Below are 12,683 nucleotides of genomic sequence, written 5' to 3'. Positions count from 1 at the left end.
GGCTTTAAGAGGAACTCCTAGGCAACTATTTAAAAACTACAAATTATTCATTCTTGCATAGGTTTAATTTAAATCTGTCATGTTTTGGTTGTCTGATTTATACTTTTGAATTGGTGAATATGCCACTCTGATACCTTTAATAAATGCGCAGTTTGCCAGGCTGGTAGAGTCCAAAGGATAGAGCTTGCTCTCTGGAAGACAGACAAATACACATTTGCAATGTACCAAGATCTCAACAACACTGTAAAGCCTTGAAATACCTTAAAAATACTGCACTTCAAGTACATAAAATACAAATTGAATAAGAACAGAAGACATATGTATTCTAAGAGCCAGGACTGCCTTTTTTATTTTTATTTTTTACGGTGCTTCATCAGAAGTTATTTTATAGAAGGGAATATCTTTTCAAATTCAGAAAGGAATATACACCAATAGCTTTCAGTTACTGTTTTTTGTGTATTTCTTCCAGGAGCTTGTCTAACTGACATTTCTGAGGTGTTAATTTCTATACAAGCACAGCTGTCAAATTGTCCTAGATAAAAATCACTATGAAATATAGCTTATATATTGATTCAGTGTTCAGGAATGCAAGTTTACCAGAAACAGGCAGAAGAGAAGAAATAGTTTCATATGCAACTGGAAGAGCTGTCTGTGGATCAAGAACTATCCCATCTTCATTAAAGAAGTCATTGTAAGTCCACTCTTCATAAGGATCTTTATCTCCTCCAAAAGATGTTGTCTAAATAAAAACATTGTCAAAATTACACACAATAAAAAGAACAGCTAATGAGTACGTCTATTCACAAACTAAATGTTTCAAAAAATTAGTTTATAAACAGGAATAGTAAATGTTGTTATATTTGAAAATGGATTCTATTGCACTACTTATTGTTAAATGTCCACTAGCATTAAATATATTTCCTGCTTATGCAGCAGCCACATTTCTCTTTCATGTGGCACTTATTTAGTTGCACAGCCCAAACTCATTCTCAATTAATTTAATGGAGACTTTCATAAACATTCTTAGCAAACATTTTTCAAATGGATCATTTTTTAGAAAAATAACACTCAGTGCATAAATATGCTTGCCTAGTCATTTTGATCTATTCCACTCAAACTGTAAGAGCCCATTCATTTCAAGAAGCTCAAAGCATTACTCGACCTGAACAAAAGACAAAGATGCTCTTCAAGAACTTGATCCATCTTAAGTTTTACAAAATAGCTGCGAACACCTTCACGTAATACATGCATTTAAGAAAATCAAAATAAAGCAAAATAAATAATCACCTTCTCCTTGCCATTGTTTACCTTTTTTTTTTTTTTTAATTTTATTTTTTTAAAGAAAGCTCTTTTTTTTTTTTTTTTTTTTTAAATATAGACAGCTTTCTGTGCTCTCTGGCAGTCTTGGCAGCAGTTACTCAGTAAAAGCCCTACTATTTTCAGTCACACTAGCAGGATTTATTAATACACAAGTGGAGAATTACTTGTGCCACTGCTGCACTGCTTTCAGTACTCAAACCATTTACACCTTACACTGAAGTACACGCGTATTCAGAGAAACCCTAATTTGTAGAGTTGTAGGCTAATTTGTTTTGCCTTTGTTTCTTTTTGAACAAACTGATTAAATATTCCTGAAGAAATAGGAAAAGATACCTGTACAATTAACTCTATTCCATCAATCAGGACATTACATATACGCAAAAATATATTTAAATTAGAAGAAATTACCTTTGCTGTAAATCCATAGTTTTCTATTTGGCACTGTCTGTAAATTTCCTTGGCAACCAAAGTATATTTACATAGTTCCAGAGAATCTAATAGCAAATCTGCAAAAATATTAAGATCATTATTAATATACTATGATTGGAAGGCTCATATACCCTATTAAAAGCAAATAATATTTTGCAGCAGCTATTTGGACAGATAATTTATATAGAATTTTGCTTTTGATCAGTTCTCCAACATGAACACAAATAAATAGTGTTCAGTAATTAGAGTAATTACCTGGACTACATACTGTAGCTGCTTGACAAGCCATTTCATAGATCACTGCGGGAAGATTTATATCTTTAGGAGTGATCATTGGAACATCAGCTCCCAACATGTGACAAAGCCTTTGACATGCTGAAAACAGTAGCTTCCCTGTTTCTTCATTACAGTGATTTTCATAGAAGTCCCTATTAAAAAATGGATGTTAAAAATAAATAATAATAATAAAAAGTCCAATAGTCCCTAGGGCTTTCACTTAAGGCGACATTCTGTTCTAATTCTTTAATTCTCTTTTACTTATTTCACGTATGTGACTCACTGCAATTAAGCTTCTGTGACTGAAGTGAAAAAAACACAACGGAGCTTACCTTAGAGATATATCCTGAGAGATACAGAACATGATCATAGTAAGAAGGATATTTAAGATTTTCGTCTGACCTCTTTGGGAGAAGATAATAGTAAGTTTAAATTATCTGACAACCTAAGCATGACGAAGAGACCAGTTAGAAACCACAAAGTGGTCCGTATGGTCAGTATACAACCATTTTCTTCTACCTATGTAAGCTGAGAAGCTCTCCTAATGGTTATTTAATATTGTGCCTTACTTAGGTCTCACCCTAAAACTGTAAGGAATCTTATACTTAGCAATCATTTGAGACACTAAACGTTTACATTCCTATTAAAAGCAACATAAGCATATTGCTTAAACACTCATTTAAAAAAAAAAAAACACAACAAAACCCTTGCCTTTACTCTACACATCTGCTTGTTTTTACAAAACTTCAGAAATACTACACAAAAGTCCATTAAAGGAGTTAACCTCTTGAAAATCTCTGCAATTTTACCTGCATATTTTTACAGCGTCTTCAACTTTTCCAGCATCTAATGCTCTAAAGACCAGTTTTTCTCCCAGTTCTTGCTCTGATCTTTGCAGGAGCAAAGCCAGTTTGTACAGCCTTGATTCAGTAGAACGATTCTTTACTTTACCATCATCTGAATTACAATTCATTGTCTGTTCTTTTCTAGACTTTGACAGAGATCTGACAGTTTCATAAGCTTTGATGTGCATCTCAAGAAGCCTAGACATCAGCATAGGATTTCTAAAGTCTTCAACTGAAAGAAAGATATCAAAGTCTTCCTGCAACAAAAAATAAGATGATATACTTACATTCATGTAACTTCATTTAGAATTTTTCCTGTTAAAACATTTTTATTTCTTGCTTCATTCTTAGAGGAATATTTTCAGTAAGAAGGTGACTTTATTATTATTTAGTTTCTACCAATTACTGATTTATGCAACTAATTAGAGAATTTTGTGTATAAACAAAAAATCCTGAAGGATATTTCTTACTCAAATGCTGTATTAAAAAAATTAAGGTTGCAAACCATAATAAGATCTTAATAAAATATTACAGTATCTATCATGAAAATTTTGAAGTGTTAACAATTAAGACTTTGTGGAGAGTATCTAATCTTTTGCTTTAAACAGACACTATGAGATTCTATTGTTCCTTGCCAGAGCCACAGACATGTACTTGCCTAAGTCATTTTAGCCACAACCTTTCTAATAAGGTAAAGACTAAGGTTAGAAAAGATTGTAAAGTAATATGAATAACATTTTATCAATTAACTAGATACTGCTTCACCTTTTAACGTAACAATATGAGGGAAAAAAAAAAAAGTCTTACAGCAGACAATCTGGATTTAAAGCATAGACTTCAATATCCTTTTACATTAATATTTTAAATAGGTCATCTTTGGTTAATCAAATTGTTAAAGGATATAGAACAGGAGTATCCAGGAGCACCTATCTCAAATGGTCTCTGTCTCATTCCAACTCTAACCTGTGCCTGGGTACAGTCTAGGACAGTACCACTCAGCATGCAAGAGACTATGCTAACAATTTAAGAGACCAGCTGAGTTCCAGTGCTTGGGAACTTTCCCAGGAACTATTTAATTTGGCTCTAGAATCTCTTTAAGTCTACTGAAGCTACAGAATCTCTTTGGAAAAAACAAAAACAAAAAACAACCTTTGCATGTAAATTGTTAATACAAATAATTTTCAATAGTATCCATATTAGAAGAAGAGGTACAATCACTACAGTAAATCAAAAGTAGTTTGAAACTACGAAGATACCTACCTGTAGGGTAGCAAGTGTTTCAAACATTTTTAGGTTTGCTTCACATTCATCCTTCTTCAGAGGATTGTCTGTTGGAGACAAAAATAAAATAAAATAATTTAAAAAATACTTCTTGGTTGCTTTTTACAAACAAAACATAAGATTTTTAAGTTCTGGCTTACCTTTTTGAATGCTGAACAGGAATTTAAGGATTTCCACAAGTGTTTTTGTCATAAACATTTGTTTTTTGTGCTGCAAGGAAGGGAGAAGTTAACACTTTGCTTGGTCAGTAACAGACAGTGACCCTCAGGCCACCACTCTATTAATATAGTATGCAGTGCTCTACAAATGTCTTAGCAACAATTTTCAGCTCTAAAATACTATTAGTTGAAAAGCAGGGGAATAAAAATTTACTGTAAATAAGCATCCTTTATAGAAATAGCATATATTTCATAGCTCTCACACAAGATTTGAGAAATCCCCACTCTTCTTTTGTTCTTCCTTCCCCTTAACAGAATAACTTCATAAAACAACTGTTAACAAAAATGCTCTTCTGTGGTTACAAGAGTGATGTGTACGGTCAACTTGGAAGCCTTGAACCACTTTGGTGTGTGGCAAAACCACGTTTACGATTTCTAAATAGGTATTTTCCAAGCAATCAAAGAAAGAACTGGAAGACACAGAGGATTAGAGGGACAAAAATGCAGCAGCATTTATAAATGATTAAATTCAGTTAGCCAAGCCACTTTGTGCATATGTCTTTAAAAATAACATAAATGTATAACATCCATAATCAGAATAAATTCAAGTTGGAGGACACTTTAACAGGTTACCTAGTCTAACCTCCTGCTCAAAACAGAAACAGTCGCTGATCCCATTTTGCTGGAAGATAGTTTTTACATTTTCATCTCCTACCTTTGTTTAAGCATCTTGGTAAGAACAATATTTAAAATAATTAATGGATACATTTTACAGTGTGAGATGATGTAGTACCTCTTCAGAATTATCTGCTTTATTCTGTAGTACCAGTGTTCCCCATATAGTCAATCTCTCTGCAACTTTCTCAGCTTCAGCAAGAGTCAGAGATTTTAACAAAGTCAGAGATTCCTCTCCCTGGAAAAAAAAAAAAAAAAAAGAAAAAAAAAAAAAAAGAAAAAAGTAAGAAATAATCAAAACAGAAAATCATTTGCTTATGTTGCTTATGGAAAAGCTGTTATATATACTTATGATTATATGTAGTTATGATACTGAGTAGTTTTTTAGTAAAATTTTATGTCTCTCAGTAAAATTTGTGTTTCCTTGCTAAGGTAGGTATTTGCTCTAACAGGCTAATTAAAATACAGTTTTGTTAATGGGCAATTATGCAGTGTTTTTAAAACATGCTTTGGTTATCAAGAATATCACAACCTAATAGGACAGAAGTGTTAACATGAGGAACTCTTTGCAAGGGAGTTAATTTTATTCGTTTAATCAAAAAGACCCCTTTTTGAGAGGGTAGAGGAGATCCCAATAAAATAACCAGAGATAACCACAGGGTATAAAAGTAATTACACCTACAGTAACGCAGCAAGTAAAGTTACATGTTTCAAAACATTATGTGACTACACGTAGAGACTTCAATTCCAAGCTTGTCTTCTCTATGTGGGACATTATTTTTGTCTTTTCTTTTTTCCTCAACAAATAAGGGATGGCTCATGATGTTTAAAATGCTGAGAGTGGTTGAATTTTTAGTGTTAAGTACAGGCAACTACATGTGCAATTAAAAGAACAGAAATAAAACAAGGATATGTAAACCGTGTACAAGGTTTCAGCAAGCAGTGCAACAGTTGCTACCGTTTTGAAAATAGGCCACATTGTCTTTAAATATTGAGATCAACTGACATGAAATGTTTTAGTACCCTCTCTTTGTCAATCAGGTCTATCATCCTCAGAATGTAGACTTCCATGGTGGGCAACATATATGCTGATACAATTTTCAAAGCATCCTCCAAAGAAGTAGGAGTATCTTGTTTAAGAATGTATTTCACCAGCCTCTGTGAGAAGAGATATGGAATTTAATTTGTTGATTTATACAATAACAAGGGAAATCACTTACACACTCTGCATTGTAATTGTACAGTTCATACCAAGCAAGTTATCTAGAAGTTTAAGAATTCTGTCTGTAGATAAAACTTGATTAAAGCATAACTGGGAGAAGAATAGGCTTGAGGAAGAGAATCATGTAGTTAGAACAGATGTATGAATTACCCTTGGAACGCTCAAAATTCAGGGATCTTATCTGGCTCCACATGATGGCAAAGAACTTTTCTATAAATGTTCATGTTTTCTACCTAGCAAAGGGGAGATGCTAAAAAACGGGTATTGCTTGTGTCCTTAGCAGAAATCAGATCTGAAGGCCTTAGAGAACTATTTTTTCCATTTTGTTAGCTCCCCTCTCTTTTATTTTTATAAAACTCTATTATCAGTTCTGTACTAATCAATTTGGGCTGCCTGAGCTAAGCTGCTAAAACTTAACAAAAACAAACATATAAAAGCACTTAAAAAAGCAGTAACTAAGCAAAAGATGAATGTATTTCAAGTATAAAGAAATCAAACAAAAATCACATGAAATTCTTGAAAATAAACTTGAGACTGGATTTAAGAATTTTTTGATCAGTTCAGATCCATGTCCTCTTTAAGAAAAACACAGCGCAAGATAGTTATGAAGTCTGAACACAGCAAGAAAAGTGGACATTGATAACAAGTGGAAGCTATCCATTGCCAAGCTCTTTTGCAAAATCTGGCTTCTAATAGCTGATAAAAATGCATGCAGGTCAGTGTAGGGATATTTTTCTTTAATAGAAATAAGAGACGTGATGATCATTTACCATTATCATCTGCTTGTCCTTTAAAAGATTAGTATCTCTTATCCCATAAGCTCGCAAAAGCTTCTTCATCTCCATCAGTCGGTAACTTTCCTGCAGTAACTTTACCCTGTGGACAAATGAGACTCCTATTAATGCGTTTGCTACCTACAGCTATATTATTTGATAACTTCAATACATCAGACACATTTATTTATTTTTAATCTAGCTGAAATGTGCACACGAAACTGAGGCATAGACTACAGGATGTTGCCTTACTTGACATGATCCATTTCCAAATGCTGTTTTACCAGCTGCTCCACTGCTCCACTCCACGGTACCATAGCACCATGCATTATCTGCAGAACTGCATCAAATTTCAGCTATAAAAAGAACATAAAGAGCTTAGTTCTCAAAAAGAGTTACAAGATAATCTCTTGAAGTATTGTTCACCCGTGAATCCTTTAGGCAAGCATTTTATTTCCTAACTGAATCTCCACTTGCACAAGGGGCATTCATTATCATAATAAGACGTGTCAAATTAGAGTAGAAAATGGCTATAGTAATTTGTGACACTGTAGGGCTTCAGCTTCAGACATACCAAAGTTGGTGAGCTTTCTATGTGATGACATCAAAACTGCAATTAGATTCTCAAGCAAAGAATATCACATGGCAGATTACTAACAGAATAAAAAGACAGCACAGTATTTCCTCCTCATACCACTGATGTAAAAATGTACTCATGTACTTATGTAAAAATTGTGTGTTCCATTCTGAATTGATTTATTAGAGCCCCTTGATGCCTATTTTGTTAAAGATACTTACATCTGTATTGGAGATACAGCCAATGACAGCTATTGCCTTTGCCTCCCATGCAGTTTCAAATACTGAAGTAGACCGTGTACAACAACGTTCAAGCAAATCCTGTATATTTTGATAAAAAATATTAGGATATTTGAATTCATAAAAACAGGAATATTTTAGAATATAAATAACAATTAAAACTTGTTTAGACATTAAGGGACAGATTTGGCTATCTTCCTGTGTATCTGTTAATGCCTTATTACGGAAATAGTAACTTTCAGTAAGTTTGTTGACAGTAAACTAATTTGAAAAGTGGTTCTAAAATTCAGGTGTAAATGAATAAAAACAGCTGTCAAATTTGTTTTTTGCTTACTCATTTTCAAATAGCTTTCTTCAAAATAAAGAATATACGGGTACCTTTATATACTGTAAAAGAAGTTCATCCTTTTGTAGATTGTGTTCACAGAGGTAGGGTTTTATAAACTTATCCAAAATGGATGGGACAAGTTCTGGTGCCAAAATTTTATCAAACATGCGAAACACAATAGTAGTTGCATTTTCCTAGGCAGCAAGTATAAAAATGCCATATTAGAACATCACATGTCAGAATATGATCTTTCATATCACTAATGACTAACTAAATATCCATGGCCTGTTTAAATCAACTGAATGATTTCAGGACCTAGCATCTCAATTTAGCTCACATAAAAGCAAACACCCAATATATTTCTTTTACAAAGTTGCGGTTCAATTGTACTTTTTAATTTCTTGGTTGCTAACACTTGCTTCACATGTCTGTATATATGACCTGTACCGAACTGCCAATCATCATGTTTAAGCCCTACCTTTTCATGGTATCTTGTTACATTATGTATTTATACCCGCTGTTGAAACAAAAATTTACAACAAACACAACATATCAAATAGCCTTAGCAGCTTACGAACACAAGTTTAACTAATCCCACCAAAACTTCAGGTTTTCTGTTGTCTAACTTCCAATTGTTTGCTATAGGATTTTTCTCCTCAGAACAATCCAGTACTCAAAAGCACTTCGTAAAGTGTCTGCAGAATTACCTTTTCAAAATCACAGAGTGCCAGCCTGAAGTTGTATTTTCTGTACAGATTTATCAGTTCTTGTAAATCATTTACCAGCTTCTTTAACCTATGTACCTCTTCACAGTCACCACATCTCTGAAACAGTGTTTAGAAATTGAAACATTAGAAGATTTACTGCAATTTCCAATTTTGTATGCCTTATAACCTTGGAGATTTAATGGATCTACATGCCAAACCTTCGCCTGGCATACAATGAAAAAAATAAGGTACGTGTTGAAAGTGGGACTTAGCAGAGTAAACTTTCCTACTTGCATTATGTGCTTCAAATCCAGGATTCACAAATTTAAGACAGATCTAAATAATACAGTATGTTAACATTTTCAATTTGTAAAATACACAGCTGGTTAGCTTAAAGCTTTGTCTTTCTCCACATTCATTGTACCACTGTTACAGATGCTAGTATACCTAGGATATACAACATACAGAATTTGTATCTGTTTACACAAATGCAGTATTCATAACCTTAGAACTAGCTGATGATGTTAATGTTTTTTCCAGGCCACAAACGCATAGTTAATTGCGATCAATTTCCAAAAATCCTGACAGAAACGAGACATGTTTCTAACTGAGGTTCCTAAGTATCTTTATTGAAATTTAAGTGTTTTGTAGCACATTACAGAACATTCAAGAATATGAATTGTATTTAAACTATTAATATATCTGTTAAAGCATATATGTATTGCACTGCTTTATTTCCCCCCCTCCCCTCTTTAAACTGAAGATGATTGAAACTCAGTTCCTTCCTTACATGGAAGTCATTCATTTTTCACCAAAAGCAATAGTGACCCAATTCTGATCTAACTCTTGCAGAGAACATATGTTCTGAGGTTTCCGAATAGCAAATCCTTAATCCACATTTCTTACCAAAGGAGTCCACTGGCCAAAAGTTGTCAGTCCCATTTCACCTCGATTCTTACTTGTAAAAAAAACCTCTGCCATTTGGAGTCCATTTTCTGGCCAATTTGCCTGTCCAAAAAGTTGATATTAGCAAACTGTATTATAAATATAGAAGTACAAGACACATAAAGTTTCTGCAGTGCAACTTACCTTATCAGTTAATTCAAGGTTTCGAGCGCCTTGTTCCAGCCATTTTGCTAATATTTTCTGCAAGAAATATAGTTACAGGTAGAATTATACTATCTACCAAAGCAAAATTTGCTATTATAAATTTGTTTTAAAAATAATTTAAAATTATTTAAATAATTTTAAATTATTTTTAGCTGTAGGGAATACTGTACGGTAAAGAGAGAGAGGAGAACAAGGTTCTGACATTCAAAAATAAAACTTCTGTATGTCTGACTATGTAATTAGTTTAAGAAGATTACATTTCACATTTATTAAATTAGTTTTACCTGTTCCTTTGGCGCAACTCTTCTTAAGAAAGGAATCACAACATTTTTAAGCCACAAACATAGCTCATCCAAAGGAACAGTGACATGGATGGCATTCAGTAAATTCTCCAGCATTTTCTCATCAAAGCTGCTTTCAAAATCTGCCTAAAATTTAAAACAGAACAATTACAGATTTATGGAGTATGTGTAAATCAGATAATTTGTAAAGCTGCTTCACCAACAGGAAGAGGCAGTAGAATTCACAAATATAAGAAGAAAAGTTTCAGCAGCCATAGATAGGATTAAAAAAAAAAATAGCTCTGTTCAAACAGACTAGAGTTTCATCTTAAGATACAACTGAAGCTTTTTCTTTTTTTTCATTCTTTTTTTTTTTTTTTCCTTCAAAATTATGGTGTAAGGATCGTGTCTTTTACTTACTATACTTTCATGGCCTATAGTTTTGTCTTATTAAGAAAACAACATAGACCTGAAAGCTCTGCACTAATGAATATAGCAGTGCGTAGCCACTATTATGAACATGTCATTCAGAGTAAAGAGTCCATGTGATTTGTTAGCCAGCAAGTGTCCACTGAAAAATTCTATGACAGCTGTGCTCCCAAGAAGGTGTATTGAAGATTATAGTCACCACAGAATAAATTAAGGACTGTCATTCTTCAGACCTAGAAATATATATTCTGACATCATATATACTAGTTTATTCTTAGATCGATAGGAAATTCAGCCTTTTAAGGAGTGAGATGAAAATGGAATCATAGTGACAAAATATGAGATTCTGCATTTGCTTCTTTGAGGAGCTGTTTTGTAACAGCATTGGTCTGATTCTCTTAAAGAAGGCTGGAAGACTTAAGGTAGTTAACATTCCCTGTAAATACTAAAGACAGGTTTATGCCATTTTACCTGATGTCTAAGCCAGAGGTACTGTGCACAACGTAAATTTCCTTCTTCTAGCTGAAAAAGGATATTCCTGAAAATGTCTTCATTGTTCAGGAATTCTGTCCAAGCAATACCACTAGAAATAAGAGGAGGAAAAGAAAATCTGTTTTTTTAAGTATCAATATTAAAGGATATGGAGATGGAGAACCTCAAACCTTTTCTAGCTCATACTATATGCTCTAAGAGAAAAGTGTTAGATTATGCATGTGTGCACATGTGTATAAAATCACACCCCTTCTGCATACGTTGAAAAAAAAATATACAAATTCTATAAAATTATACAAAAAAAATATCCAAAACAGTGCAACAAATGATATATATTGTAACATATAGGCTGAACCTCTCTGAAATCTCCCTTCACCACAGTGAATTAACAAAATTAACAAAAGCAAACCTGAATTTCTCTACTCCAAAAGCTCCATAGAAAGTCGTAAGCCTCGCCTGAGCTCTCAATACCTGAATGAAGACAAAAGGTTGAGGTCAATATTTGCCTTACTAAACAGTAACCATTAAATGGTTAGATCTAACTACCATAAAGAGGAAGAATGGAAGAAAATAAAGGCTTCTCAAGAATTTCAGTTAAATACATGTGTAACATATATAAGTTTGTTTAATAAAGCATTAATACAAAATTTCAATTTCACAAATAGTTTACATGGATTCTCTTCGAAGGTGGATGATTGCTGTCCAATATACAACAGGACTACATAAGAAATAAAATACTTAAAAGAGCACCTAAGAAAGCTTCTGCCTCTGTCTTCTAGAGCACTCCTAAATGAATCTAAGACTGAAGGAATTGCTTAACCCTGAAGTTTGTCAATGCTGTGGTTCTCTTTCATACTTTAAAATATAATAGTTTTTAGACTTTTAAAATGTTTAACAGTACAGTTTTTAAAACTCTGCATCATAATAGTGCATTTCACAGTGCAAGGCCAAGAAATTCATCCTCACCTCAGTTATGGATACTGGAGCCCCATCAGATGGTAGAACAATGGTTTTATCATCTTTCTTCAAGATCTGAAACAAATACATGAAATAGATAGGCTGACAACTCTGTTGATGCAGAACATGCCAAAAACAGTACTATGAATTTAATGAAGACACTAACAAAAACTTAGTACATCTATGAACTCCTCTATAAACCAGTCTTTATTCCACAATGTTAGACTTTGGATTGGATTTCAATACGGATGCAGGATCAGACAGATAACATGCACCTCTCTGATTCTGTTTAAGTTAACAAAGGCTAAAATAATTAAAACAAAAAAGGTGACATATTTTGAAATTTTACTCCACAAATTAGTATTGAAAATGAACTCCTAAAGACTAGTCAAAACTAAAACCCTCTTTCTGGTGTGAAAATAGAACTGCAACCCCTTTTTTGCCTTTAAGCAATAGCAAGAATGAAGTTGCAACAAGTCTTGATTCTTCTTCACATTTCATAACACAATTTATAATGCAGCTTTTTGAATGACTGTAACTGGTTTGAAGGTGTCCCGCCTCTCAAGTTGTACAGGAGAATGTAA

General features: G+C 33.3%; 1 protein-coding gene across 5 annotated transcripts in view; it reads right to left on the bottom strand.

The window, feature by feature from the left end:
• Nucleotides 1-12,683, bottom strand: part of KNTC1 (kinetochore associated 1) — a 38,261-nt gene that overhangs the window by 17,344 nt on the left and 8,234 nt on the right. For all 5 annotated transcript variants that reach the window (XR_014684344.1, XR_014684345.1, XM_084491482.1 and 2 more), the window contains exons 19-38: nucleotides 12,109-12,174; nucleotides 11,552-11,613; nucleotides 11,122-11,233; nucleotides 10,225-10,368; nucleotides 9,920-9,976; nucleotides 9,737-9,838; nucleotides 8,831-8,947; nucleotides 8,174-8,317; nucleotides 7,778-7,876; nucleotides 7,232-7,335; nucleotides 6,977-7,082; nucleotides 6,008-6,142; nucleotides 5,103-5,222; nucleotides 4,292-4,361; nucleotides 4,131-4,198; nucleotides 2,835-3,127; nucleotides 2,005-2,177; nucleotides 1,729-1,826; nucleotides 598-739; nucleotides 135-191 (exon numbers count right to left, since the gene is read on the bottom strand). Coding sequence is in view for 3 of the 5 variants with exons in the window: in XM_084491482.1 (XP_084347608.1) it covers nucleotides 135-191; nucleotides 598-739; nucleotides 1,729-1,826; nucleotides 2,005-2,177; nucleotides 2,835-3,127; nucleotides 4,131-4,198; nucleotides 4,292-4,361; nucleotides 5,103-5,222; nucleotides 6,008-6,142; nucleotides 6,977-7,082; nucleotides 7,232-7,335; nucleotides 7,778-7,876; nucleotides 8,174-8,317; nucleotides 8,831-8,947; nucleotides 9,737-9,838; nucleotides 9,920-9,976; nucleotides 10,225-10,368; nucleotides 11,122-11,233; nucleotides 11,552-11,613; nucleotides 12,109-12,174 (2,269 nt within the window). In the remaining 2 variants the exon portion in view is untranslated. The remainder of the gene's footprint in view (nucleotides 1-134; nucleotides 192-597; nucleotides 740-1,728; nucleotides 1,827-2,004; nucleotides 2,178-2,834; nucleotides 3,128-4,130; nucleotides 4,199-4,291; nucleotides 4,362-5,102; nucleotides 5,223-6,007; nucleotides 6,143-6,976; nucleotides 7,083-7,231; nucleotides 7,336-7,777; nucleotides 7,877-8,173; nucleotides 8,318-8,830; nucleotides 8,948-9,736; nucleotides 9,839-9,919; nucleotides 9,977-10,224; nucleotides 10,369-11,121; nucleotides 11,234-11,551; nucleotides 11,614-12,108; nucleotides 12,175-12,683) is intronic.

Source organism: Aythya ferina (genome assembly GCF_964211825.1).
Source record: "Aythya ferina genome assembly, chromosome: 17".
NCBI lineage: Eukaryota > Metazoa > Chordata > Aves > Anseriformes > Anatidae > Aythya > Aythya ferina.
This window is presented reverse-complemented; position numbering and strand designations above follow the sequence as displayed.